This window comes from Aspergillus alliaceus (genome assembly GCF_009176365.1).
Source record: "Aspergillus alliaceus strain CBS 536.65 unplaced genomic scaffold BDW43scaffold_74, whole genome shotgun sequence".
Lineage (NCBI taxonomy): Eukaryota > Fungi > Ascomycota > Eurotiomycetes > Eurotiales > Aspergillaceae > Aspergillus > Aspergillus alliaceus.
This window is the reverse complement of record NW_022474757.1, coordinates 77,954-105,548: the sequence shown is the minus strand read 5'-3', so window position 1 is coordinate 105,548 and position 27,595 is coordinate 77,954. Positions and strand designations below refer to the sequence as shown.

Here is a 27,595-nt window from a genome sequence, read left to right as displayed (position 1 = left end):
CAGAACAGACAGAACAGACAGAACAGACAGAACAGACAGAACAGACAGAACAGACGGAACAGACGGAACAGACAGAACAGACAGAACAGGCTTCAGTCCCAGTAAACACATCCTATGCAGATTCTAAAGAGCCGTTAGACGGACAGCCATCACCTATAGCCTCTCCAATCGATTCGGCGGGCGTGCATGATGTCAACCGTGCCACTACATCTCCCACACAGCCTAACAATGTTTCTCCAATGACACAAGAGACACTTTCTGAAGTGGAGCACCTCATTAGACAGCTCCAGGATCAACACGAAAGGATCGAAAGCCAGGCAAGCCAAATACAAAGCTATGAGCTTGCCATAGGCGAGCAGCAAGATGAATTGAATACAGTCATTTGTTACGAGGCTTCTTCACCAATAAAATTCCCCACTTCTTGGAAAGAAAAACTGGATTATGTCAAAATTGAGGTAGATGACCGGTACTCGGAATTCGCTCAAAGTCAATGCCAAATTTCCCTTGATCTCTCCACTATCAAGGCTCAGCTACAGTTGTTGAATAAGATAAAAGGGAATGGATCAATACAAAACGAGCAAAATGAGCTTGTTTCTGAGATTATCTCGAGTGCCCGCAGAATCTATAATTCTACATTGAGCGGGTACAACAAACGAGATGAATTCTTAGGGAAATTACAAGCTGAACTACATAAGCTTGGCCAAGTAATAGGATCTTTTCATCTTCGAATTCTAGTTTTCCTTGTGGGGTCCTTGATAAACAATTCAATAGAGCTTCGGAAGCGGGTGGAAGCACTCGAGAGAACAGCCGTTAACCTCAATAAAGTTTTGGAAAAGATAAGTCCGACTGGCTTGCTTGCCGAGGAATCGAACAACGGAAAATTGAAGGATATTCGCAATACCCTAGAAGCAGTGACTGGAACTCTAAATGAACAGTTAAAAAAGCTGGAAAAGGAAATGCATCAATCACTGCCTGACGATGAAGGTCGCAAAAGACTGGAAACTTGGATCAAGACTTTAGGCAACGAAAGGGACCAGGCTAATACTAAGTTTACAAGGGCCCAAGATGATTTCTTCTCTATCGAGAGACCACTACAGACTGCATATGCCTCCTCTGTCGCGGGGCAAATCCAAGGGCAACTAGACAATCTTCAAGCTTTAGAAAAAGAAATCGCCGAAAGCAGCGCAGCGCTACAAAACTACAAGGAAAGTATCCATACTTTCAAGAACAATCTGTATGATAGCTGGGAATTCGTTTTTCCTGGTTTAGATCAAGGCCGTCAAAAGGTTATTGACGACTTTACTGCCAGCCTTACAGACAGCTTGGATTGTGCCTGTTCCTCACAACAAGACTTGAAAGATTCTATTATCCGATTCAAGAAAACACTTCAAGACTATCAATCAGCTTTCGAAGAGCCATTTACTCTAGAAAAGCAGCTAGATATTATAGAGCAATGCAAAGCAATCAGAGAAGATATAAACAAGAGACAGGCAGATGCGAACGAATTCAAAATGAGAGCGAACAAAAGATTCGATGATATACTGACATTAAACAATGGACTGCTACTGGAGATAGGAGATGGTCTGTTAACGAAAGTTAAGAGTGAATTATCTCAAGTCCAACAGCAAAGCACTCGGTGTGACAACGCAGAAGACCGCGACACAGCCAGAGATGCCGCCGACTCTGTACAGGACGCATCAGATAAGTTGAAACGCGCCGCTGATCTTGTAACAGCGTTGAAAACATTAGTGGACGTGAAGGAAGCATCCAAGGGACTCCAAGATCAGGTAAACCTAAAGACAGCAGAAGCCTCTATGGCTGTTGAACAAGCGCAAGTCGCCACTGCGAGAGCTACCCGTATCAAAAGCCTATGGGATGACATATCGGAGAACACTTTCCTATGCCTAGAATCAATCGAAAAGCGTGTTACCGAAGCAGAAAAAATAAAGGCTTCCTGGAAGCCCCATAGTACCCGTCAGACCAAACTATGCGTCAAGGCGATGCGGTTGCAAGGGCATCAAGCCTATAAAGAAAAGCTTAAAATCGAAAGAGAAACCCAGTCCATGGCGGAGGACACGAAGCTTAGCCATCCGGAGAGATTCTGTCAACCGGTTCAGGCCATAGGGAAAAGAGCAACCGTGGCTTATACGAAAATTATGAATCAAGCTTTTGGATTCTTCTGTGTTCTGTCACAGAGCATTATGCATGCACAAAACATGGTAACCCTAGACGAATACAATGTCCAGGCGGAGAAGGCAATAGAGATAGGCGATAAAAAAGGATGGGAGGGCGCGTCTCAGGCCGCACACACAATATTCGATGAATTTACTAGAACTAAGGAAGTGGCGGACTATGTGAAGCTTATGGCAAGGCACCTGGAGAGAGACCTCGTTTCTTGTGATGAAGCGGAAGACAACAATATCAATGGATATATTGAGAGTATAAGGCAGTACCTAAAACAGGTTAACGAAAACCACACGTACATGATGTCGGTCAAGAAGGGAATGCAGGTGGGCTGGTGGAAGGCCAACGCCGAAACAGAATACAACCGTGCATGCAACGAATACCAACAGGCTATTATGGCCTTGGGGAAGATCCAACCCAATGGCAGATTTACTGAAGAAGTGGAATCTATTAGAAACACATTACCAGATTCAGAATTGCTTCCACAGATATGGAATCAATGCCAAGAAACAGCAGACGATTATCAAGCAAAGGCTAAGATATTTAAGGCGGCCGTAGAGAAAGCGACGGCTGCCAAGGTATCAGCCGAGCGAATTCTGATACTTATCCAGGAGGAAGACAATGGGATCGCCCGTGTGACAAACGAGGACTCAAGGGTTCGGGATCTGATTAAAAGAGCTGAAGAAATTCAAGATAGTGTACAAGAAATCCAAGAAAGAGTGACCAAAACATCAACAGCCAACTTGGAGACAGAAGACCTAGGGAATACAGTGAACCAAGCCAAACATTCGGCAGTTGAAACACATGCTATCTGCCATGAAATTGAATTTCGAAAAGCCCTAAACCCAGTGTTAGGGAATGCCATGGACATATCCCTAAATGTGACAAAAAGCGTTGCCACTGTACTAGCGTCCCTGGCCAAGAATTTCACAACCCGGTGCCTGGATTTCAAAGAAGTAGTAGAAGATCAAAGAAAACATGCATGCGAAGCTGTGGAAAATGGAATTAGAGAACTGTGGCAAGAGTCGAAGAATACTGCCTGTGAAAGAATGGATTTATGTGATAAGTGTTTTGAATTGGCTGAAAAAACAAGCTATGCTGCAAAGGAGACTGAGGATTCATTCCGCAAACACAAAGTCAACCGATATCTCCCCGAAGAAACCATACAGGCGTTCAGTCAAATTCATAGGTATGCCCTTGATGCAAGAGGATATCAAAAAGAGGCCAAGTTAGCGTTGGAAGCAGTGCCAATGCGGTGGTACGAGGCGAAGGCCAGGAAGGAAAACAGGCGTGCGGAAGAAACCCTGGCTAAAGCCAAAACAGCTTTAGGTGATATAACACCGCCTATTGAAAGGCTCCAACGTGAGCACGCTACTGCCAAGCAGGCATATTGCCTTGCTCTAAGGTCTTTCAAAGAAGCAGCACGTGAATTATCTGTATGTAAAGGATCAGAGGAGGAATTTGATGATATTGCGGCAAAGTTCACATCAGCTTACAATAAAGCCGCCGGAGCATACAAGGCTGCTGCAGCTGTGCAGGGAATGCAGAAAGCAGTGAGCGGGCAAAAGCGTAAACAACCGCCTTTAGCGGAACAAACAAAAAAGCGCATTTTTCCTGAAAAAATTTATATTATCCAGATGCAAGAGGACGCGGATTGGAGAACACTTCCGCCATATCCTACCCCAGGCTCTGGTTTGGAAGCAGCGCATTTAAAAACGATTAATCTAAGACTGATTGAACTTGGGAACAGTTTACTGGAAAGGGGCAAACTGCTTCAACTGAGCCCAGACATGGGAAAGCTGGGTTCGAAGACCCCAGAAGGGTTTGCAAATTCTGTTCAGTATGGCCAGAACATATTCTTCCTTGAACCCCCAGACTTTGTTGGAGACTGTTCCGCTTTCCGTTTGTTGGCAAAAGCCAAAGAGTGTTACTTTAGGTGCCAGGAATCTACACATGGTATCTGAATATTCCCAGGACTAAATGACACTCAGGATGAGGTTAGACCTAGGAACAACTGTCCTGGAATCTAGATATTCCCAGGACAGAACAACACCTAGGGTAAGGTTAGACCTAGGAATAACTGTCCTGGAATTTAGATATTCCCAAGAAGATCATTTATAGGATGGCCTTCGACCTAAACAATATAATTCTAAATGTGATGACCAAAAGCAACAGCATTGTGCTGCAGACGTGTAGAGCCACTAATGGCTATCAGTCCAAACATATTGGCAAACGAGACAAATTGTCTGATATCGTTAAGCCCTGAGACCGCTATCTCACACATATATGCTTAAAGCTGGACGGAAACGTGGAGTTTAGAATTTAGAAGCATCTAATAGTGATGATGTCCAAGTTTACACGAACCCTTTAGCCTAGTCGGTTCACTACTGGCACCGCGCTGTGCGATTGAGGACTACCAAATCCAAGAGCCCACACTGCCGTGGTGCTTAATACTGGTCTAAGTTGGCCCGCACTCTTTCTAGCGAATATCCATCTTCCATAAACAGATGCCTGAGGAACTCAACTAGCGAGAAGTGAGCCGCCTAGGAAACTTGTGGCCGCACGGTGTGATATCAACGATTGGACACGGCGTTGATTGTGGCAGTGAGCGCAAATCTTCTGCGCTCTTGAGGTATTTTTCCTTCTGTACTGCTCTATTTTATTTGAGTACCGTTCCAAAATCATTGTATCTAAAAAGTCGTCTATACCGCCCCGTAAAATTATATAACAGGGAGCATTATTGAGGTGAGGATTAATTCACTGGCCGCACTTGTCTCAGTATTTTAACTATCCATAATAGGCGAGAACGGCATTTGCAGGATCCTCAAGCTTTTTTCGCAGCCCAATTCGATGCGTGCATAATGAGAGGCAGAAATACAAGATGAAGTGAAGCCATAGTACATACAATACAGCTTGTAAAGAGGAAGTAAAGCCAAGCTTAAAATACGTTATAATTGTGCATCGACATAAAGTGTTGGAGAGGTAAACCCTCTCACATTACTGTCTTCCAGCATGCGGTATTGTGTCTAGGGTTATCGCCTTGGCTAACTGGGTGCGAAATTGATTTCCCTTACGTTTGTTGAGTTGCAATACTATATTGAGGGAGCTTAGCGCTGTCTTATTAATTCAATACTGCTTATTTCGATAACGTATATCAAGAGGCGTGGTTGGAAAGGCTCGTTTTCTGTATTGAAGTACATACTGCAAAATAAGAGTATAGGCAAGTGTACTGTAGCTACATGCAGCTCGCCTGCGAACGACTTTACTCATACCACAGGATGCTGCTCAATCCCATCCACTGACCAGGCTCTGGCATCAGTCCAACTTGCAGAGAGGCTACTTCCTTCAATAATTCCCCAGTGCTTGGGTTTCTCTTCAGGATTACGACATTCGACGTCTCCTGGTTAGCTACAGCGACATAATCTCCTTTCCCATTAATCGCGAACGCTCGAGGCATAACGCCGCCTGATGAAATGAGTGATACTTCTCGAGCGATCGTTCCATCCGACGCAAGTTTCAACGTCACTAGAGAGTCATTCCCATCAAAGTGACCATCCTTCCTCACGGAAACATGCAGAATCTGTTTACCCGCCTGTACTTCAGATAGTGTAGCCGTGTTCGTGGGGAGCTTATAGCCAGGATAAGGAACGAAACAGCTCAGTTCCTTGAATTTCGGGCAACTTCCTTCTACATACGACACGTCAAATGAGCACAATCGGCTGCCTAGCTCTTCGACTGTGTAAAACGTAGTCTTTTTTTCTTGCGCATTCTTCGCCGAATCCATGAAAATTCCAAATCTCGGCCCGCTGCCTTCTTCGTAAGCGATCGAGTCACACGCATTTAGTTTGCCCGTCGGTTTGTCTATCAGAAACACACGGACTAAATCAGCCCCTAGATCAGGCGACACGAGGAATGATCCCGTGGGGTCGAGAAGAACTTGATGCGGGCGAGACTGGTCCTGGGGGGCATTGCCAGGATTATTGAGGGTAAAGTTCAACACCTCATAGGGCCTCACTTCTTGCTTATCCCTGAATGGGATCTCCCATGTGGAGATTGAGGCGTCGCCACTACATACCTAATCAGTACCAAACTAAGCACCATCAGCATGGGGCGAACAAAGGAAAGCAACGTACTAATGCGCAATAGCTAAGTAATTTTTATCATTCTCTCCACGATAAATGATGCTATTGACACCGCCATTGGGAGTAGCGATTTTCACCAGCTCGTTCAAAGCCCCCCCATTTCCAATCTCTAACGACGTCAAAGTCCCCGGCGACGACTCATCAGAGCACCATAGGAGCCCACGTTCAGGGTCGACTGTGAGCCAGCTCGGGGCTTTACCGCATGTCTGCAGCACTTGAGTCTGCTTGAGAGAAATATCATCACCTTCGCCTTCAAGCGAGAGCCTGTAGACGTTGCCGTCGTAATGGGTGGCGTAGAGTGTCGCGGCAATTGAGAAAGTTGGTAGTGCCAGGAAGAGCATTAACAAATTTCGCAGAGCCATTTCCGGGTTCTGCGGCTTAGACCATTAATTTCAGCCAATTTAAGCAGAATAGTCGTAGAGTACACTATACTAAAGCGGATGAGTTATTTTTATACACACGAGGAAACCTAAAGGACAAGGAGATGACAGCTGTGCTGATGACCGTTGTTGTGAATAGAACGGGATTGGAAGGAGATAAATACTCATCTGCTTAGTGCACAGGATCATGGTGACAGGTCTCCGACACTGCTGATGACTATTTTTAACATTAACCTTTTTGGCATGTGCAGTGAGAAACTCTTTTGGGCGATGGCGGATCTGCTCTTACAACGGAGCAATTGGAAAGGATTACAGCTCCTCATGTTACTGTGGAAAAGATGGGCCCTTATCCATCGAGTGTCGCCGTTTTCTTCTTCTCGGCTTTGTAATTTCAATCATCTTATCAACAGCTATGTGCTCTTCTCTGGGACCAGTGAGTAATTTAAATGCCCCCCAGCTATATGTTTTACCTGTGGCACGTAGATAGGTGTGTTATTTACAGGCTTATATGTTGCACTTACAAGGAATATAGAACATGAAGTGTTCTTAGGTTTATACAGTAAGACCTATGCTACTTCAGCCCTGATTCAGTAAAGTGGAAGCTCACGTTCATGTACATTACACTGTTATCATGGCTAGTGTTATAGCTGGTGCTCCCTTGTCTTCAGTGTTGTAACCTGAAAGAAAAAAAATCGTTCTTTTCTATTGTAGTTCTTCAGGCTTGGTTTTACATACAAGGTAGACTCGTCCCGTTTCCGCTGAACACCAAATGTTGATAAGTGCGAGGGTATATATGGAATATAAGGTTCTTAATCACAACTAATAACTTAGATGGCCCATACTTTTTACGTCATTGTACCAGTCCTACCATGGAATCTAGCGGACTACCCTACTTCACAGTTAAACAGGTATCCTTAAACTCTGATGTTCTTATCATTACAGATGCTGACAGACTTTTGAGGAATTCAAAATGTAGACCTCACGGGGGTTTTAGGGGACAGTTTGAGGAGCACTGGGGGATAACATGAGCATTTGAAAAAGCTTGTCATTATCAGATCCTAATCAACAACAATGGCAAGAGAAACCAAAAGACTCTTTTGCAACTTCACTTCGTTCATGCTCTCTAGTATAGATATTGACATCAATTAAGAGCATCTTGCTAAGATTGCATGGCGCACATAGACTATCTCCATTAAAAGCATGTGATGAACTGGTGCCAAGGAGTTTTAAATTATTAACACCTCAGTAGTAAGCATTTTGATGCTTACTGAATTTGGTTCTTAATATCACTGTCTGCAGTCGTGAATGTCCTGATCTAAGTAATGCCCTTTGTTTGTAGCTGCCGCATTTTGTCAACGCTTCTTGAACATAGCAACATTATCCCATACATCTGATTCATCTAATTCAATCCGCTCCTTCCGCTCAACGCATACCTCCTTGAGAATATCGACGAAGATTGTCAGCATAGTCTCTAGCATTCAGAAAGTCTTCTTTGGCCTGAGAGGGAATTTTGAAATTTCCTTCCCGGCAGTTTTCAATATTGTTCATCATACTGCTAGTGTTGTCTTCTGTTTTGCTTATCATGTCTTCGATGGGTTCGGAGATATCGTCCCAATCCGTCCAGCCCATCAACTCGAGTATGAAGATTTGGTAATATTGGAAAGAGCTTAGGATACATTTTAGAAGTGATATTCCAGTACCTCTTCGTGCAGGCATACCTACGCCCCTTCAGACACTGTTAGCAAGAAGCCACTCAGCGCCGAGACACACTTTGCTGCTTTTTTGGGGACAAAATTTATCTGTAGAACGAAGGAGTGTGCAAGAACGCGTCGGACTTGGATGCCTTTCTGAAACATCCCTCATAATTTCATCGGATGGGTGATCCATGCTGCTGATGTCCATTTGGGACGAGACGCCTGGCGCTGAGAGAAGAAAAAATGTTCGTGTGGAGTGCTTTAAAAGTTGAACACTATTGCTGAAGTATTACCTTTCATTTTTGCTGCAATAGGCGGCAAACAGACCATGGAACAAAGTTGATTCACTGTTAGGCAGCCATTAAGACTGGAAGCCTGGGAGAGCCGCAAGGCCCGAACACTGTTTCTCTTTGGCAGCCAAGATGAAAGGGAAGGTGCTTGCCAAAAAGAATAACTACTAGAAGTTTGTGGACTACTGCTGCGGAATCATAGGACTTAACTTTGGTGCTTAAAATGATAGATTATCACTCGTTATAATCACTACGCAGTTATTAATTAGACACAATAAGACAACTATTTAAGCCCATGCCGTGTCACCACCATAAACAGGAAGACATCCTCTTATGCTTGACCCATCCTTTGCCTGAACACCGTGGATATGAATTTTTACACTTGAAACCCTTTCAGATCGGTGGTTATTACCTGCCAATATGGAGCTCGAGCGTCATACGTAATTTCTGATATTTTTAAGAGAATTATAGAACATACAGCTGACAGACACAGAATTCTGCAATCAGGGATCGTTGAGTTTGTCATTGGCAAAGACCGAAGGCGGTTCCAAATTCACGCGGCATTAGCCGGCCTTTTCCCGAAAGAGATACTCCAGCCTCCCCTGAACCACGAAATCGATGAGATCGTCTTGGCCGTTGCTGTGACTTTGTATATTCTGGCAGTTACTCCGTCCCGTGGCCGATTTCTAGTCCCTCAGGGAGCAATGGCGACCAAATCAGCAACAGTAAGGCATTACCTCAGAGATCCGTGGGACGTTGGAATCCTGTGAACCTTACAAATAATGTTTTTCATCCAAAAATGCTTCCCAATACCTATGCTCTCATCCTAGAGCAACTCGATCAGAAGATTGTGCACGAAGGTGTAGAAGTTCCGAACACAGACCCTGCTGTTAGTTACGCGGACGTCTTTCTGAGCCACGCCCAAGTTTATCGCCTTGGCCACAGAACGGACTGGGTTTCATTGTGTGCTCTGTCGCTCTATCGGCTTACTCGTTCACTAGCCAGCTTTACCCTTTTTGAAGAACGAACTGGAGACATTATCAGATTGCTGAGTTTTGTATTCGAGGAGAGCGAAGATATGAAGAATATGCAAGACATGCTACTAGATTATGCGGCGTGGAACATTGAAATCCTTTTGTGGGATGCCGACTTTCCGCAACTACTTGAGAGAATTCCATTACTGGAAAATACCATTTTCCGCTCAATGTGGAGGTAAACGTTTGTACATCACCTCTAACTTATGCATATGTGTCCAGGTATTACATTACTTTTAACGGTTGTTCTCTTATAAAAGACGTCATGTAGGAGTTCTCAATAACGCCAGTTGCTTCTATGTAAAGAATAGAGTATATTAGTTACTGTACGTACAGTCCTATGAAGAGCATCCCGTTAAGTATCGGTTTATTCTTGCCACTGTAGTATTGTCGCGCAAGGAGAAAGGTGGTCAGTCTGCGGTCCAGAATAACCTGTCTTGGCCATGAGAGATCAGGAACTATGAGATAGTTTTCTGGTGCAATCTGGCTGGCCAACAGCCATTCTCTAGCGCCCCTGCTCAAAGACCACATAGGGGGCACCATACAAGTCTACCTACTTCAAGATGTCAGCCGTCCATAATAAGTATGTAAAGTACTGGCATAGTAGGATTGAGAATCGCTGCTAGTGGACTTGGAATAGGCGGATTAGAATGAATTGCTGAAAGGGTGAATACTGTGTGGTCCTGGTGGGGTGGGTGTGGATCTCTTTGTCTAGGCGTTTCGACCATGGCTTTTTGATGTGTTTCCAGGAACCCTCACTTTTTGACCACCCTTCCTAAGCTTAGCCGCAACCTCCACATGGATGCTTTATTATGTAGCCCAACATTAGGTACTTTCCAGAGTATAGACAATACCATCTGGACAGTATTTCTGACTGCGGCTGAATACATCGTCCCTTCAGGGTAGTACTGAGGATCTACCCGGAGTATGCCCATAACTAGAGTTATCTGTCTTTGTCTTGGAACCTGAGGGCTGCTGCAGTAACTATGGCCTTCTTTTCCAGGCAACATCCTATGTTCAGGGCACGGTCATCATTTGTGGCTGTTCTGTACCATATAAACATTCTCCTTTGGACGCTATCCCTCTACAATTCACTTTTTGTTGTTTGACCGTCTTGGCCTATTACTTTTTGCCCCCTTACCACGCATCATGGATGCATTGGCTATTTATGCTATCACCGCTGGCGGTATCCTTGTCGGTCTTTTTCTGACCCGAACTCTCTCGATCATCGCCAGCTGGTCAAATTTGTTTTCTGTGCTATATTCTCGGCATCTGAGTCTCCCCTTTGTTGTTCATAGGCATCGGCTCTGGGGTCCCTGGACCCGAGCTAGCCTTTTTCTCCATATATCGTATATTGCAGTTAATATCTTTCTCGTCTTCTTCCATACGCAATCGTTGACTGATGCCGGCCGTCGGGCAGGAGAGCTAGCCCTGATCAACTTGATTTTCCCTTTATCTACGATCCACCTAAGTTATCTCGCTGACTTACTAGGCATTACTTGGCGGGCATGTTGCAGAATTCACCGTGCCACCGGCTGGGTGGCTATAGCCATGCTGTTGTTCCACATTGTTGCAACAGTTCAGGCGCGGGAATTTACTTTTCCGTTCCGTGAATTGCCAAATCTCTTTACAGTGCTTGTATGCTTTACCGTTGGGGCCAGGGCCATTTCGTTCGCGCTAATATTCTACAGGGGGCTACCTCGCTGGGTGTCCTTGCTCTGCTTGCGATACGATGGTTTCGTCGGTGGTCATATGAGATCTTTCTCCGAAGCCATCAAATCCTTACGGGGCTCTTCGTCTATGGCACCTGGCAACATCTAGCTCAGCGACGTTCCCCTAGAATCTACCTCCTCGTTGCATTAGGCATTTCTAGTCTCACGTCTTTCTTACAACTGATAACCTTTTTGTATCGCAACGGGCTACTAGCGGGCCGCGGCTGTCCTAGAGCCGTCGTGTCATTTAGTGTGAAGGAATCTGAGGAGGAAGGTACTGCTGCAACAGCGATCCGGATTCGAATTTTCCTACCTCGATCCGTGAAGGTGCAAGCTGGACAATATATCAACCTCTGGATGCCGTCGGTCAGTCTACGGTCATGGATGCAGACACACCCTTTCACCGTCACATCGTGGTCTAGAGATAGACAAGATACCATGGAATTTCTCGTGCAGCCACGCCATGGCTTAACCGCGGATCTTCTTCGCCACGCTCCCTCGGCTGCAGAGAGCTCGGTTTCTTTCTTAGCATTCTTTACTGGTCCTCATGGAATTAGTGAGCATGTTGACCAATACGAAAGCGCCTTGGTGGTCGCTAGTGGATTTGGGATTGCCACAGCAATTCCATACTTGAAAAAAATGATCTACGGCTATAACACCTGCACCTCACAGGTTCGCCGGCTGCATTTGGTCTGGCAGGTAGAGTCAATTGGTGAGATCATTGCAGCTCAGGGTCTGCTCAACAATCTCTTGAAGGACGACATCATGGATGAAGGCTATGTTCGTATTTGGTTTTCACGCAAGGAGACGGCCCCACCCTGAAGCTAACTGTGGCCATGTTTTAGATACTCAACATCTCCATTTACGTCTCGAGCGGCCTTGAGCAGAACAAAGTACCCTTCGGTCAGCACAAACGAGTGTTTCTTTACCAGGGCATACCAGATTATCGAAATGTAATCTCGCTTGAGGCATCCGGAGACCAGATTGAGAGATTGCCCAACATCCGAGACGAGCAGGGCCGAACACTGGTGATGGGTAAGTGTTTCCTATTTATCGAGTAGATCACAAGATAACCTTCTCGGTTAAGTTTCCACAACCGATGAACTTCGGGACCATATACGGGAGACGGTACGGGAACACCTCCACCAGGGGGTAAAGCTTTCAGAGCTGGAGTACCAGCCCAATGCAGGTTGAGAGCACTGTGAAACGCATCCCACTGCTGAATTAGGCCTAAATCGTTGGAGCGGGGCGTGAACTGGGTGGAGATGATTGGTGGTCCAGCTACGGCTAGCAGGCTGATAACTTCTTGCACCTTTTTTGGGATCCGTAGGAACCGATGACAGTGCTTAGAGGCTGTTTCTGAGTACTTGTATGGGGTAACCGACTCGGAAGACCACAATGACAGAGCCGATTTTGGTCATCCACACCTTTTTCGTCAGTCCAACTGTAAGGGATAAGACCCGCAACGTTCGATAAACTATCATAGTTGTCAAACAAGAAGAAAACGCTGATGAAGAAAGAAGAAAGAATCTACAAATGATGGGACAATAAGGTATCACAGGAAGGAGGGGTCGAAATATACCACGTGACGAATAGGTAACTATGGCCAACGGCCTGAGTATTATAACGGGCTTCAGCCCGCTACACCAACTAAGGAAACTTCCACAGATAGGGCATCTGAAAATGATCGTCCGCCATTTCAATTCCGATCCGTAGGTTGACATGGGTTAGGACTGTTGAATTTCGACATGCCTTATACAATTTGATACTCAGAGAGCAATGTGGCAGCCGGTCAATCCCTCTTGGACTTGCTGATATATGGCCATCGATAGCCGTAAGCAGATTGTAGCTCGTTCCGCAACACATAATGGAATGCCTGTGAGGAAGGGGATGTCCATCGATGGGCTCGTGGGATTGGGCCGTGGAAGAGAGCACGCCCATGGACGGAATTTGGAAGGTATACCTGTCGGGTCCTTATTATGGAACATTCCTTTGTAGACTTGAAGCAGAAGACCGGCAAGCTAAGGCTTTGTTCGATTCTACCTATGAAATGTAACATGCTTAAGGACCTGCTGTCAACGCATTAGATAGGGTGTGTGGCTCTATTCGTAGGAGCTATTTCGTATCTAGATACAATAGGAGCCCTGAGCCTGTAGTAGATTCTGCTGTCCAAGAGCACGAAAATTAGTCCCAGCCTAAACTGAGTACAATAATCGACTGCCGGTGTACTAGCATCTGAAACATCCCGATTGCTGTATTGGTCTGTTTATGGTAAGCAAATGTATTCCAGGGCAGAAGAAAAGGGCAGAGTATGCTTTGGGCCCAAAAGCAATCCTAGTATGTCCTATGACTAACTTCCATCTATGTTGGCAATCTTGTGAGCCTGATGGATCTATGAAGTGTTTCACATGGCCCTGATTGTCTTATGTTGTATTATATTTTAAGCGAGGAGTCTCATGTCTTATTTCCTCTTGTGAAGATCCTCTCAAAAGGAAATCTGTCATAGCACAGGAGTCTTGGGATGTGGTTTTTATGTTGATTTTATTCACATAAAAGTCTTTGTATGAAGGTATTCTTAAATACACCCTTCTATGACTCAGAAAATAACATTTCAAATACTCGCCTAATAGGAGATTCTCGGGTGGCAGCCAGACTTAGAAGCTTTTACACGAGCCTATTTACTGCATATGTCCGAGACGGTCCCAAGAGCGGCCACATAAGCCATGCGCATACCTAAGATGCCTGTTTCAAGTCACAGGCGCTAATGGAAGGCTAGGAAACGCTACTCTGTCCTTCGTGGATGATGTACCTTGGTATGTGTTGCGGTCGCTGATTGATCCCGATTCAGCAGCCTTGAAGATAAAAGTCGCCTGTCTTTGATAAGTTGACCCTGGGCCACCAATTTCTTTTCCTCATCCTCTGATATCACAAAGATCCTATTATTCCCATCGACCGTTGCAGCGTGAAAGCATTCGGCCGGGCTCACGCTCTGCATATTCAGGTCATACAACGAATATCCCTTCCACATGTACTTCATCGCAACCCGTTCCACAGTTGATGGGTCCGATGGATCAACGCGAACAACGTTAGTTAGCCGCCAATCCCCTCGCTCGAAGGACCAAAATGAGACTTCAACCGGCGTGGTCAGTGGTGGCCTTTCCTCGGTTGCCCCAGTGGGAAGGGCCGGGCCGGCGGACGCAGCCGGAGATGGTGAAGCAGAGCCCTCCGGGATCCCGGGAGCGCTTGTTGCGCCCGATACTGCAGGGAGTTCAAGTTTTCCAGCATCAAGTTGGGTCAAGGGACGTTCTCGTTGTGCCGCAGAACTGCGTCCTTCCAGGATGCCTCGGTCTGAGTTTTGAACGGCCGCCGCCGTCTCTAGTGGATCCCCAGCAACAGAGCCTGGTGGTTCCTGCTCTAACCCAAGTTGGTAAATGTCCGATCGGGAGTAACTGGACGACACTGGTGATGTTAGCGCCTGGGGTTCTGGAGCCAACGAATGACCCTGCGAAAGTGATTCCGGGGCTGGCTGGGGCCTAGTTGGGGAGAGATCAAGTTTGTGTTCCAGCAGCTCCCGTTCGAGTTCTTCCAGCCGGTCCTGCTCCTCCCGAGCCCGTAAATGCCTATCGTCATATTCGTCCCAATACGGGTCCCGCTGGTTTTCCGCGGATACTTCCTCTGCCGGGGTCTGATAAGTAGGAGCCAGATTTTCACTACTTGCAGCTCCGCGTAGTCGCTTGGGGCACGAACTACTTGGGCTTTGCTCGGATTCTGCTTCTCCGGTTGGTTGATCAGGAGCAACTACGCCCGGGGCGGTCAACTCAATGAGGCCCGAGTCTTGCGCGACGGGCCCCAGAGGAGCGACCTGTTCCGAGACGCCTTCATCAGATGGCTCCCGTGACGCGGCGACCTCTGTCCTCTCCTTTCGCTCAGCCCGATCATGCACTGGAGACCCACGATCCGGCAGAGGCGCCCAAAGGACCATATCACCGGCTGCACTCGATGATGGTGACTCTGAGAGACGTGCGTCGGTGATCAACAGATTCGAGCGGTCATCATCCGTCATTTCGTCGTTAGTGGAGCCTGCACTCAGACGGTCCAGCTCCATTGGCGGCTCATATCGTGTCGGGGGTCTTCGTTTCTGCATTTTGCTTGTTCGGCATCGTAGCATCTCATGGGTCTGCACCTGGTGCGGTGGCTCCCGCACGTTCGGTTGGCCTCTTCCTGTCAGTGCCTCTCGTGGCCCTGAGCCACGTTGCCCCGCTGTCTCTGCAGGTCTCGCGGTGATACTGGTATCTAGGCCTGGGGAAATGCTATCATCTCTGACGAACAACGGGGAAGGTGGAGGCGAATCTCTTCGTGGGCCACCACCATGAATAGCATGACGGCGGTTATGGGACCAAGGTTTCCCAAAAAAGGCAAAATAGACGCAACGACGGACAAAAAAAGAGGTAATCGTTTGAGAAATTGTAACCTCATCGTTATGAAGATAGTCTATGAAGAGATGTAAGTTGTCTTGCTTGTGCGTCCGCTTTTGGGGCGTTCCGCATCGGGCTCGAGCTTTCACCGTGCTGTCCGCCAAGAGCTCGGGGCTCCGCTCGGGCTCGCAAGGAATTGCGGCAGAGAAGCACTCGGTGATCCGGTCAACAAGAGCATCAAACCCGCGAGGGTCGTATCGAAAGTGATGGGGTTTTCGGGCTTGTAGCAGAGCATTCCGGGCGATCTGGCGGTCAGGGGACCCTTGCACTATACTCTCAATCTCTGGAGAACGGAATCCAAGGCGGCGCGCGAGGTCAGCCAGATCGTAGATCGTACGGGCATCCGCCATGGCCCGATTAGGTTTAGCCAAGAGGTCGTCGTCGTTCTTCGGGTCGGGCGGCATCAAGGTATAGTTCCGCATGGCGTAGAGCCAAACCTGTCGGTACCCTAGGTCGAGGCGTTCTGCACTGCCTGCACGCTGGTGACGCACAGTGCACTCGGATGTCTGAATGAGACACTCTTCCTCGATGTCTGGGGAACCGTGGAACATATGCTTCATGGTGTTCCATATAGACTCGTTTACGGGGCCGAAGAGGCGTTTGACGCACTGAGCGCAATTTTCTAGATATTTGAAATCCTCGAAAAAGGTATACAGCGACGGTACCAGCCCTTCAAAGACCTCCAGACGGCTCCAGATAGACCTTCGCTCTGCTTCACTGAAGTCCGAAAACGCCCGACCACTTAGGACAAGCCCACATGCGGTACTCTTATCTGCGCGGCTCTTACCAGGGGCCAAAAGCTGCAAATTATCCACAGTATCTTGATCGATCTTCTTCATGGTGACCGTATCGGCGCCGACGAGGGAGGACCAGAACTCGTCGACGTGTTCGAGATAGGTAATCATCTCCTACACGTTTGTCAGACGTGTATTAAAGAATGGCTGAGAGTAGGAAAGAGGGAAATGCCGATGTCTACTTACTTCTACACAGTCAGTAGCAATCAGACGATGTAGCATGCTGATTCTCATCCCGTTGGGCCAAACGCCTGGGATACGTAGCAATTTATCAAAAGCGCCGCGAAGCCGGCGATTTTTGCGGTTGTCGAGTTGTTCCAGTCGGCCTTGGTTGCTTTTTGACAATCGTACAAACCACCGCTCTCGAAAAGGCTCGTTCTGCTCTCCTTCATATTGTCGTATTTTGCGATATATTTCGCCGTCAGTTGGGGTCTTTTGGTTGGCATATTCTTCTACTAAGGTTGTCCTAAGGTCCTCACTAATATCTGTACCGAAGCGACAGTCAGTTTTCAGAGTTTCGGGAGCTAGGACAGGATAGCGACCGAACCGTTAAAATATAGGTCTACGGCCCACCATCGGTCGATGGGCGCCAGCACCGTGGAGCCGGCCTGCGCACGATGTCGCCCATGCAGGCCCAGCAGTTGACCGGGTGGGAATCGGAGACTGGGAAAACGCTCGGCAGTCTTAGTCATCAAAGCGCCGGCCGTCACCTTTGCTTGCTGGAGCGCCGCGGCGAGATCATTTCGAGATACGATCACAGGAATACGGTTCTCCACGTCAAGGCGACGGCAGTGGTTCTTTCGAAAGATCTGGCAAATTCTGTCTAAATTTTTCGAGTCCAGATCTCGAGGCAATGGTGGGTCAAATTCAATTTCGTCGATGCTGACTTTGGCCGACCCTTGATATTTTAGGCATCGCTCGGAGGCTAGCCGCACTTCTTCCTCAGTAAACAAGGCCCGCTGCATTTAGTCTAGCTATTCATAAAAAGGTATATATGATAAAATTCTTGAGGTAATCATGGAGACTGGATGGATATGGTAAGCGAGACCAATGCTGTATTTGTAGGAACTGAGCCACCCAACCCTCTGACCGCTGAGGGCCACTGCTAAGGGAGGGTCCTTTTCCCTCAGGGAGACCGACCGGGTCTATTTAAAACCTGCCTGTTGGCGCAGGCGTAGAATTAATAATTCTCCTTCTGCTCATCTCAACCTAGTGTATTCAGAAAGTGTCCGTTTTCCTTTCATATTGTCATGTCGACCGAGAGAGAAAAGCGCTTGACTCAGCTTGATGTCCGAAACTTTGATTTAAGAAAGCCCCCTGGTTCCCTCCCAGTAATAAACACTTCATCAACTGTACAGGCCAACAAAACAGAGCACCTGGCGAACAAAACTTCATTTTCAACTAGCCGTTTGACTGAGAATACGCCAGCTCCATTACCCCAGATAAATGAAAGCATCACCCAAGACCAGCAGCACCCAAATGAGGTTTCGCCCCACCCTAGCAGATCCATAAACCAATCCCTACCTGTAGTGCATAAATTATATCCTTGGAAAAGCTTCAAGAAACGTTTTGATTGTGAGCTAGCTGGCAGTGTGGCCATAGTTACCCGTCGGTCCAATCCTTCAGATATTCAGACAATTCGCCAGTTTGAAGCTAAAGAGAGCAAGAACATAATACAAGCTCTTCGTTCTCTTCATCATGAAATGATCTTCTCTGCTGTCGAGTGCTTTCATTTCGATGGTATCTTCTACACTGTGAGCGAATTTTACCCGCTCACTCTTGAACATATCGTTGCATGCAAAGCCTTCCCCAACGAGCGGCAGCTCGCCGCCATCATGGAACAGGTCAGTTTAACCTCCGTCGTTCCAAATTAACACACAACTAACATGGCCAATGAACCAGTTCCTCGATGGCCTTTCTTACCTATCCTCGAAACGAATCAGACATACTTCTCTAAGATGTTCTAGCATCCTGATGAGCATCGAGGGACAGGTTAAAATCGGTATTAAATCGACGGTGGTCAATCTCTTCCCTGTCGAGAGATCGCTAACACTGCTTAGCACGCCTAGAATGCTGCCGCAGACGACTCCCACATGAATCAAGAGCCGACCTTACTTCTGTCGCTAACGTGACTATGGAACTGATGCAGGGTTACGTGAAAGACGAGGGCGTAGTGGGCGTGGACAACCTGAAGCACTGGTCTTCCGATTCCGCTGCGCTAGATTTCTTGTCAACTACTACTTCTGCTAACTCAGTTGATGAGCTCAGGAAGGTATGTCACAGCCAAGGTATTGTTTAGGATAACTAGCTGATGTTAAATAGCACCCTCTTATCACAAAAACCCATCCATCTATGAAGGAGTTAATGTGGCTAGTGTGGTTTGCTCTCTACTCTGCACGCACTTTTTGGTCCTATACTCCCTGGTTAAACAAGGATGAAGATGAATAGTTGTACTTAGGATTCAGAGGAGCATGAAATTCAGTTCAGTGCAGGAAACCAACCCCAGAAATACAGAATTGGTACCAGAATGAAGCCGCTCATGGTTCTTCTATGTCTTTTACATAAATCCCTTAGTAACGAACTCCACTATCCTATTTAAAGTGAGAATAGCAAGGGACATCAGCCTTTAGTTACAGTAGGGGTCAAAACTTCAATTCACTCCCTCACAAGACAAAGATTATTTCCAGATCCCAATCACCTTAATGTATTAACTTACTCAGCTGAAAATCATATCCTTATTGGCTGGTGTTGGTGGTACCAACTGCAAGTTATCGGGTAAATTAGTGAACAAGCTTTCAGGGCCAGGGTTTGATAATGTTGTGATCTCAGGGAAAGATAGCAGAATGGACACATCCAGATTGGTGAGTCTGCATACCGCAATACAATAATCAAGCTGCTCAGACAGCACTAAATCATTTTCAAAGCTGCTCTGGAGCACTATGTGAAGCATTGATTAACTCAAGTACAAACTCAATGTCTCACAACTTTTACCACTATCACTATGTTGCTCATGCAAAAATATGTCAAGGATGGTGACATAGTGGGGGATTGTTGACGTAGAACGTTGGCCTAGCGATTCTAACCCCATCAAATTCCTCCCAGCGACCACATCAATAGTGGCTGTTGAACACTTGAAAAAGGTGAGCAATGTCTGGTCTAATATCTTCAGTGGTTCACAAATTCTAGCAACTGCTCATAACGAAAAGCGGCCAGTCTCTAGGCCAGCTGATTCGACTAGCCCGGCTTTCCCTGATCATTACACATGCTTTCTTGTCTGGTGCAGAGCATTGTGAACACAGTTAATTAACTGTCTCCTAATCTTGTGTTCTGATTTAGCTTGTATGTTATGGCCCCTTTAGATGCTTGAATGTGTTGTCACGGCATCATCAGATTTATCTGTTAATCGCTAGGAATGCAGCTACAATCCCTCACCGGGAATCTGTTTTGGCCCCTTCTGGCATGGAAGCTACGGGATTCCCTGTGTGTAGTCAACTACACGCGCATTTAAACTCAATTGAGAATTACTGGAGTGGCCGCCTTTGACGTTCTTTCACTCTTTTCAATATACTGCTGTTGGCTTGCATATGCGCTTGCCGTATTATTGCTCTTGGTTAGTGTCTTATACTGAGGCTTGAAAATTACAATGTCTACGAAGTTTCTTCGTTTTTAGAGATACATGATTGTTGAATATTGGGAGCCCAGCACTGGCCACTTTGAAAACCGTAGACAGTACATGGCCATGCTGCTTAGAAGGAAAGAACATTTGTATCTACAGCTAGGAGTAGCAACATAAATTGCGCAGCTCACCAGGTTCCAGTTATTGAGTTAATTCAATGAGAGACCGGAATTGAGCCACAATCGACTGCAGGTGTAATTCAACGTATTGTGGCAAGATGCGCTACCATTATTGGAATAATATTTCGCCACGATGGAAGAACAAGATGAGCTGTTTCTAGAAAGCTGGTCCTTATTTGGGTACCATGTGTTGTAGTCTTGTGTAATAGACAGGTCGAGTTGTTCTTGACCCCGAAGCGCACGGCTGAGCTTAAAGCTGCGTATAATGAATAATGTTGACACATTTCTCGATAGACTAACATGGTCAAAGATTGCGTAGGCTCGTCTTCCTTGACAGTCAGGGGAGTCCCAACCATGGATAGTAAGTGGTGGTGGGTATTGGTCCTGACTCAGCGCTCAGTCATAATGCTCACCGTCTGTGGCTCTACTTACATATGCAGTAAATCGTTCATCTGCAGATAAGACCGTTCGAAAGGTGATAAGAGAGGAAAGTATGACAGAGGTGAGTTTCATGTTTACCCCTAGCTAAGCGTTCCAACCATAGAAAAGTTAGAGATATAGTGTTTCAGTGAATAGTGGCTTATTTCAGAAGATAAGATATCTGATGTATATATTATATCTTTTTTCGATAGCGATTCACATTAATAAATATTAGTGGAGTTCATATTCTACCTGTTCTATCCCAATAGTTTAGTATTCACAGTGCTCGGTTGATATAGAGGGTGTGGTCAAGATTCTATGGCCAGCAATTTCTTTATCAATCACTGCGTTAACCGTCGAGGTCATTATTAGCTAGAGAACCTCTTTACTAACCCGCCTTTATTATGTTAGGCCTTGTATAGGTGCAGGACTGTGATCGATAACTATTTGCTAGATTGTAACGAAGTTTAGCGGCTTCGCCGTCATCTTAAAGCCTCTACATTGTAGAAAATACGGAGTGCTAAGGAGGTTTTGTTTCTTTAAGTTCTTTTATATGTACTCATCATAGCGTCAAATAGTAATACTTTTTTTTTTGGAAACCTCATCTGAACTTAAGCTCAGTACAGTACCCATTAGGGGGCCACACACACCTGGATGTGCTTCACAAACCCCGCGTGGCTTTATAATTCTATATTCAACCCCCTAAAAAGCCTGGAAACTATAGTAAGGAGTCACATGTCGTACGCAATTATTAACTGAGTATACAAGTAATGTCAATGGCCATTACGGTGCGAGGATGAGAGGAATGAGAGGAATGAGAGTAGTGATTCTTACCTATCATGGTTAGCGTTGCAAGATATTCATAAAGCTCCCTGTTACAGTAAAATACAAAAGTTAGACATAAATCTTTGCTTATTGTCGGAAAACTGAGATTAAATCTGCCGCTAGTGATCTGGCGGACACTGAACGATATATAAAGGCCCTCCGTCCTCTTCCCCAGCCGAAACAAGTCCGTCCACTCCAAAAAGCTCTACGATTTCAGAGACAAGAAACGATGAGTAAGCCTTTTTCATTCTCAAAAATGAACATTTCCTCACGGCTAAGTAGTGGCTGAAGCTCTTAACAATCATGGGAAGTCCGATTTTCGTGGAGCCTCTAAGGTATCCCCAAGAGGGGAGAGCGGATTTATACAGACCGCAACGTTTGACCCTATTAGCCATTGCCCTGAACCCAGTGAACTGGCAAATTTGTATGGCAGGTTGCAGATAGGAGAACAAAACTCTCGTCCAGTTCAGGAACCTAAACAAACCGTGGACTTTGCCGATGAGAGCTTTTGTGTAGACGGATACGATTACCCATTGGAAACCACCGACCCTCTCGTCCACTACAAAAGAACTCTAGGTATGTACTTGAAGGACACATGTCTAAGAAGTAAACTAATAGTATCAGTAGAAATCCCCGAAAGGAGAAACTCCGCGGACTCGACAGGCTCCATCAACTCAGAAGCGACCACGATAAGGTGCGATTTCGATTCAGGGACGGGTCCAAATGGCAATGCAGATACGACCCAACCTACATCAGAATCACACTCAAGTGAAGCAACGCGAACTATTTTACCCTCGCGTACGGCCTTAGCCTTGGGGAAGGCCTCACGAATCTCTAAGCCGGAGGTATTCTCTTCAAGGCGCGAAAAATGGGGGAGGTTGTTTGCGAAACTGAGGAACCAGGATAAATTGAAATTAGAGTAATAGATGTATATGAAACCTACCACTCAGCATGTTAATCCGGGGCTGTTCATACGAATGCTGCTAACGGGTCTTTAGGACCCTAGGCAGAAGACCGAAGGGAACGATATAGCCGATAGCGCATAATTCAATTATAACGTCTGTTAGGCGAATGCCCGCAAATTGATCATTGCCAAGATAATCTTGATTTTTAGTTGACCAGCATATGATGAAAGCGACGGCAGATACAGTGTGGCATTGCTTTGGCCTTTGGCGGTTGTTTCCTAAAAGCTGATATACAGATCCGACCCCTGAAGGGGGCAATGTAATTCCCTGAAGGATTATTTATGCTATTCCCAGCTAGGACCAGCGGGGTATCTCAATGGTAGAGCCTTTTCACCACTTGTGCTGTGTGATATACAGGATTGAAAACTGACTCGAAAGTCTCCCGATTCTATTAGATTTAAAACCTCTGGAGGAATGCTATAAGAGCATCTTGGAATCCATGGGACAAACTCGAAAGCGTAGATGTCCGTTCCTTAGAACGAAACTCCGTGTTACCGGAAGAGTGTGTCACTTAAGTTGTACTAGTACAGGCTTAGCATCACCTCGGAGGATGGGCACTGGAGCGCTTACCCTAAACCTGGTCCTTTCATGCTCTATTATTGCCTTGTATAACCTGTCCACATCTTTCTTGGAACCTAAATCAATAGGCTGCAAGCCTCGCCCCATATGCTTCACCTGGATAAGCGCTGTGACTGAAGTATGATGAAAGTCATTCATGTCGATCTTAATGGCAGATGCTGATGTTACACCTCCGGTCAATAGCTGTGAACACAGATGAGGCTCTTGGCAAAGGGGCCGTGCTAGGCCTATACCATCTACTTTATCCAATGCACGTACCATCCCTCTGATAGAGCGAAGTCGTCCGGTAACATAGATCCTTGTGTGATTCATCCTCCTTGAATACAATTTTGCGATCTCGAGGAATATCTATAGGCCAGTGTCAATATGCTGCCCATGGAATTTTGCTACTTGTTTAATCGTATCAACTTACCGCCTCACTCTGTTGTATTGAAGCAATATGCTTGCGATGCATTGTCCAATCCTCATAAGTGCCACCAGATAATTCAACGAAATCAAAACATTTTTGCTCAAGTGCGATGCTCAGTGGATCAGCCTCTTCAAATCCGAAGGCGCTCTCCTGGAATTCAACAATGTTAACCTTAATACCGACGATAAAATCTTTTGCCACTTGTTCGGATATAGGCTCTCGAATTTCAGAGATCAGTCGCATTCTATTCTTCATGTTGTCTCCATAAGAATCTTGTCGCTTGTTGGTTCTGGGTGACAGGAATTGGCTTAGTAGGTGTCCATGAGCTGATTGCAACTGGATGCCGTCGAACCCAGCGCTTTCTGCATACGCAGCGGCATGGGCGAACCCCTTAACAATATGCTCGATATCTTCCTTCGTTGCAGGCCGAGATTTACCGAAATCGGTCCCAAAATTCCCCCCTTGAATCCCTACGTCACTTGCACTAATTGGAAACGGTTGCAGATGTAACGGTGTCTGACGACCAGGGTGACATAGTTGAGCGATGACGAGGGATCCATGGCGTTTTGCTTCTAACGCAATATCACTGAACCTGTCAAATCGCAGGCCCTCGAGCGGTGCATCCACGGGGATGATGGTATCCCCTGCTGATACAAGATGCGCACAATTGATCATAACATTACCGGTAATAATAAGTCCGATGTTTCCTTCTCCCCAGTGTCTATATAAGTTGACAAGCTCGACAGAAGGAATCCCACGACGGCTAATATCAGCTTCGGAGAAAGACGCCATGCGTTCACCCATTGAGCTCTTCAGGAAGCGATTTCCGACCGACGTACCTGAGAATTCAAATGTCAACCTGCACCCCAATCGGCCAGGGCTAACGTGCTCTGAATCGGTAGAAGATGGCATTTTCCTTGGTGGCTCTTGTTATAGCTTGAGACTGCTTAACATTGCCCTTGGGACATAAGAAAGCAAGCCAATGGAAGCTCAAATCCATTTAAATAAATGCCCTCAACGGGGCATAAGCTTCGCCGGGTGCTTAGGACGCATATGAAGGCGTTCATAACCAGTAATATAATTAGATGCTCTTATAGAGCCCATAAGCACTAAGTCGTCGGCTTTTTGAACATTAACTGGCCCACGCGTTGTGGCCTGTGTTCTCAATGTCCAAAGCTTGGTCTGTATGTTATTATGGAAGAAGAATGGGGGTGCGCCTAGCAACCCCTTCAACGCCTACGAACTCAGTAACGATACATAGTGGCCTCCCTAGCTTCCCTGGATAATGTAGGAAATTCGACTAAGATGGTAGTATGAAACAATCTACAATAGTACCATATTCTATAGTTCCTGCGTATCCAAATAACTGTTAGTCAATGAATCACATATATGCTAGTTTGGTACGTAGGTCACAGGCCTGCGGATAATCTCGATATCCAGATTGTCCAAATCCGTAGTAGGATTGGTCTAATTATTAAAAAGGTAATTGAAGTGATGGAAACTTATTTGACTAAGTAGTTGAACAGCTTCTTCTACTGCAGCATTATCATCTCTTCCTTCTCACTTGTTTCACAAAATTCATGGTAAATGGTAACTTAAGTTCTGCGCTACTTCTGCTCCCTAGCCAGTGGGGTTGAGTGAAGTGGGGGAGAGCTATCTTCTTTTTACTTTTCTTTTTCTGAAGAAAAAAAAGTAAATTAAAAAATGAAAAGAGAAAACAAAATAAAATAAATAAATTTAGTATAAAAAAGCATAAACATTTGTTCATTCAGGGATGTTGTACAGTGTTCAACAAGTAGTACCTACTAACTAATCATGTCCTCCTTGAACTATCCTACCCAAAAGTACTTAGCTAGGTCATGTTGTTTAAAGAGGAGAAACAATTGAATATTCATGAAAGAATTTTGCCCTCTAGTTGAGTTGTAATAAATGCAGTAAAAATCATGACGAAGGGAAAGATAATGAACACGTTCAACAGATCAGCCTCGTCTTCTCTAGGGCCATCACCTACCCCTGGTCTAGGAAGCATTTTGTCAACTGTTTTGGAGAATATACTTCAGGAGACTTGGTCTTGTCTCGGTATAAGAGCTTGCAAAGCAAACCTAAGTGTCACAACCTACATTTACTTCTGCACTTACATTAATACCGGCCGAATTTATTTCCCAGAATTTTCTTTCGCTACAGCGTACAGCCTGTCAGATTAACCATCAACTATTGCAATGGCTGAAGTAACTGCGATGATCAAAGAGGCAATTCGGTGAGTACTTGATTGTCATGAGACTAAAAGCAACCCACCGCACATCAATGAATCATAGTAGCTGATCATACTAGGGTGCCGCACATGGAGGTGAACCGAATTAATTCTGCCCGCATAGTCCAATGCTTAATGGGAGAGAAAAAGTCTCTCTCCCTCTATACAATAGGATTTTCGTACTACGCAGTGATGTACTTCGGCTTCGAAGAAGTATGGCAGGAGTTGGAGAATACTGGGTCTTGGGTAGCCGAATATCCCTGCAGCTCAAGTAGTCCCTCCTATGAAGAGAGAATCTCCAAGCTATCCACGCTTCTTAACATGGACTATCTTCATCGGACCGAGCGGCTTAAAGCAGATATTAGTAGGCTTTATTCCACCAATCCCGACATTGCCCGCCTGGTTATCAATGAGCTGCAAATCATGCGAATAAAGGACGACATTAAAAGTTGTATAAGGGAGAATCCGCACAAACTGCTCGCGCACGTCTGGGTCCTGTACTCTGCTTTATTCAACGGGGGGCGTTTTATTCGCCGTCGGATAGTCAAAGCTGGTACCGACTTCTGGGGTTTGACTACAGAGGACGAAGATATCAAATCCTTTCCAGCTCCTTTATCATTCTGGTCTGTCAGTGATGACCCAAGTTTCCTGGAAAGATTTAAAAACCGTGTGAACAGAGCCGACAAGCTTTTGACTGTCACTGAAAGAAAGGACGTGGTTGACGAATCGGTCTGGATCATCTGCAAGTGCAAACAATTGACAGAAGATCTGGACAAACGAACAAAACTCTACAGTGAAAATTCGATATTGCCTTCCGCCCAAATCACTCTTCCCTTTTCTTAAAGCCCCACTGCCAAGATTAGAGTCCCGCAATCTAACATTAATTGGTAAGACCATTACAAGGAGAAAACCAGCAGTGGAATCGTTCGCCCTCTTGACCTGACGTCATATAACACTCCAATACGCCTCCATACCAACCGTAAAGAATCCAATAGAAAGTGGCTCTTCCCTACTATTACAAATACCTTTCCTATATAAGCATCATCTATCCCAGACTCTCCTTTTTTGGAAAGATATTTGAAAAATGGAAAAGAAGTTTTTTTTGTTATATAACCATCCAACATTGTCAGCGCCAGAGGTACACGTGATTATAATTATTTGGAGGCCTGGTTAGTACATAAACCAGTTTAAGTACATGTATAATCTAGCCGCAGTAAAAGGCTTAACGTAGATCATTTTCTCCCGAAACCCTTTTTAATTCCCATCTTTTACCGCCTGTGACAGGTTTGGAATCTGATTTTATCTGGTTCGGAGGATTATTGTGGATAGGCAAGGCTGGAGAGGTTGCAGCTGAAGTTTGCTGTGTTGGCTTCTTTGATAGGGAATTCAATTCTCTTTCCCACTCTCTAAGAACGTTAGAGGAGGATATGGCATATGGGTGATTTGGACCTAACAAGGTGCGGCGGAGCCCTACACACTTTTCCATTAGAGCTAAGGCATCTTGAACCTTTCCTAGTAGTTTCCATGTTAATGCCAGGTTGTGCATGCTGCCCAGAGTGGATGGATGCTCTGGTCCCAGTACTTGCTTGTGCACCTCCATCACCTGTAGCTGCAGCTCCTCCGCTTCCTTCCATCGGCCCTGATGC

At 45.8% G+C, this 27,595-nt stretch overlaps 9 protein-coding genes across 9 annotated transcripts in view; 3 read left to right on the top strand and 6 right to left on the bottom strand.

Annotated features, from left to right (window-relative positions):
* Window positions 1-5,446: 5,446 nt before the first annotated feature.
* BDW43DRAFT_323444 (Lactonase, 7-bladed beta-propeller-domain-containing protein) lies at window positions 5,447-6,688 on the bottom strand (the record flags this gene model as incomplete). Its single annotated transcript, XM_032049745.1, has 2 exons — window positions 5,447-6,251; window positions 6,318-6,688. 2 exons carry the CDS (start codon window positions 6,686-6,688, stop codon window positions 5,447-5,449), a joined length of 1,176 nt encoding a protein of 391 aa, XP_031894736.1.
* A 2,422-nt stretch (window positions 6,689-9,110) lies between these two features.
* BDW43DRAFT_304288 (uncharacterized protein) lies at window positions 9,111-9,906 on the top strand (the record flags this gene model as incomplete). Its single annotated transcript, XM_032045579.1, has 3 exons — window positions 9,111-9,123; window positions 9,198-9,316; window positions 9,538-9,906. 3 exons carry the CDS (start codon window positions 9,111-9,113, stop codon window positions 9,904-9,906), a joined length of 501 nt encoding a protein of 166 aa, XP_031894735.1.
* An 844-nt stretch (window positions 9,907-10,750) lies between these two features.
* BDW43DRAFT_323442 (ferric reductase family protein) lies at window positions 10,751-12,708 on the top strand. The gene is made up of 4 exons (XM_032049744.1): window positions 10,751-11,362; window positions 11,416-12,216; window positions 12,282-12,471; window positions 12,524-12,708. Exons 1-4 carry the CDS (start codon window positions 10,874-10,876, stop codon window positions 12,628-12,630), a joined length of 1,587 nt encoding a protein of 528 aa, XP_031894734.1. The 5' UTR covers window positions 10,751-10,873; the 3' UTR covers window positions 12,631-12,708.
* A 1,302-nt stretch (window positions 12,709-14,010) lies between these two features.
* On the bottom strand, window positions 14,011-17,328 carry BDW43DRAFT_292769 (uncharacterized protein). Its single transcript, XM_032043753.1, has 4 exons — window positions 17,253-17,328; window positions 17,185-17,190; window positions 16,892-17,127; window positions 14,011-16,819 (listed from the first exon to the last, which is right to left on the bottom strand). The coding sequence occupies exons 3-4, from the start codon at window positions 16,937-16,939 to the stop codon at window positions 14,219-14,221; spliced, it is 2,649 nt and encodes an 882-aa protein (XP_031894733.1). The 5' UTR covers window positions 16,940-17,127; window positions 17,185-17,190; window positions 17,253-17,328; the 3' UTR covers window positions 14,011-14,218.
* On the bottom strand, window positions 16,891-18,539 carry BDW43DRAFT_323438 (uncharacterized protein; the record flags this gene model as incomplete). The annotated part of the gene is made up of 2 exons (XM_032049743.1): window positions 16,891-17,664; window positions 18,534-18,539. 2 exons carry the CDS (start codon window positions 18,537-18,539, stop codon window positions 17,230-17,232), a joined length of 441 nt encoding a protein of 146 aa, XP_031894732.1. The 3' UTR covers window positions 16,891-17,229.
* Window positions 18,540-23,217: 4,678 nt separating this feature from the next.
* Window positions 23,218-24,610, bottom strand: BDW43DRAFT_304283 (uncharacterized protein; the record flags this gene model as incomplete). The annotated part of the gene is made up of 3 exons (XM_032045578.1): window positions 23,218-23,637; window positions 23,702-24,159; window positions 24,220-24,610. The coding sequence occupies 3 exons, from the start codon at window positions 24,608-24,610 to the stop codon at window positions 23,218-23,220; spliced, it is 1,269 nt and encodes a 422-aa protein (XP_031894731.1).
* Window positions 24,611-26,008: 1,398 nt separating this feature from the next.
* On the top strand, window positions 26,009-26,900 carry BDW43DRAFT_292765 (biliverdin-producing heme oxygenase). Its single transcript, XM_032043752.1, has one exon. It carries the CDS (start codon window positions 26,040-26,042, stop codon window positions 26,790-26,792), a length of 753 nt encoding a protein of 250 aa, XP_031894730.1. The 5' UTR covers window positions 26,009-26,039; the 3' UTR covers window positions 26,793-26,900.
* A 135-nt stretch (window positions 26,901-27,035) lies between these two features.
* Window positions 27,036-27,524, bottom strand: BDW43DRAFT_292763 (tetratricopeptide repeat protein). Its single transcript, XM_032043751.1, has one exon. It carries the CDS (start codon window positions 27,493-27,495, stop codon window positions 27,172-27,174), a length of 324 nt encoding a protein of 107 aa, XP_031894729.1. The 5' UTR covers window positions 27,496-27,524; the 3' UTR covers window positions 27,036-27,171.
* The window catches only part of BDW43DRAFT_234239 (uncharacterized protein), a 4,194-nt gene continuing 3,934 nt past the window's right edge, over window positions 27,336-27,595 (bottom strand). The window contains exon 2 of the mRNA XM_032039572.1: window positions 27,336-27,588. Coding sequence (XP_031894728.1) covers window positions 27,549-27,588 — 40 coding nt within the window. The 3' untranslated portion in view covers window positions 27,336-27,548. The remainder of the gene's footprint in view (window positions 27,589-27,595) is intronic.

Excerpts from the sequence above, each read along its gene's own strand:
- BDW43DRAFT_323442 (XM_032049744.1), top strand. The coding sequence starts at position 10,874 with ATGGATGCATTGGCTATTTATGCTATCACCGCTGGCGGTATCCTTGTC. Across the intron at positions 11,363-11,415 it reads CAAATCTCTTTACAGTGCTT|GGGGCTACCTCGCTGGGTGT; the intron begins GTATGCTTTACC and ends AATATTCTACAG. Across the intron at positions 12,472-12,523 it reads GGGCCGAACACTGGTGATGG|TTTCCACAACCGATGAACTT; the intron begins GTAAGTGTTTCC and ends TTCTCGGTTAAG.
- BDW43DRAFT_292769 (XM_032043753.1), bottom strand. The coding sequence starts at position 16,939 with ATGAGAATCAGCATGCTACATCGTCTGATTGCTACTGACTGTGTAGAA. Across the intron at positions 16,820-16,891 it reads TTGCTACTGACTGTGTAGAA|GAGATGATTACCTATCTCGA; the intron begins GTAAGTAGACAT and ends ACAAACGTGTAG.
- BDW43DRAFT_292765 (XM_032043752.1), top strand. The coding sequence starts at position 26,040 with ATGGAGGTGAACCGAATTAATTCTGCCCGCATAGTCCAATGCTTAATG.
- BDW43DRAFT_292763 (XM_032043751.1), bottom strand. The coding sequence starts at position 27,495 with ATGCACAACCTGGCATTAACATGGAAACTACTAGGAAAGGTTCAAGAT.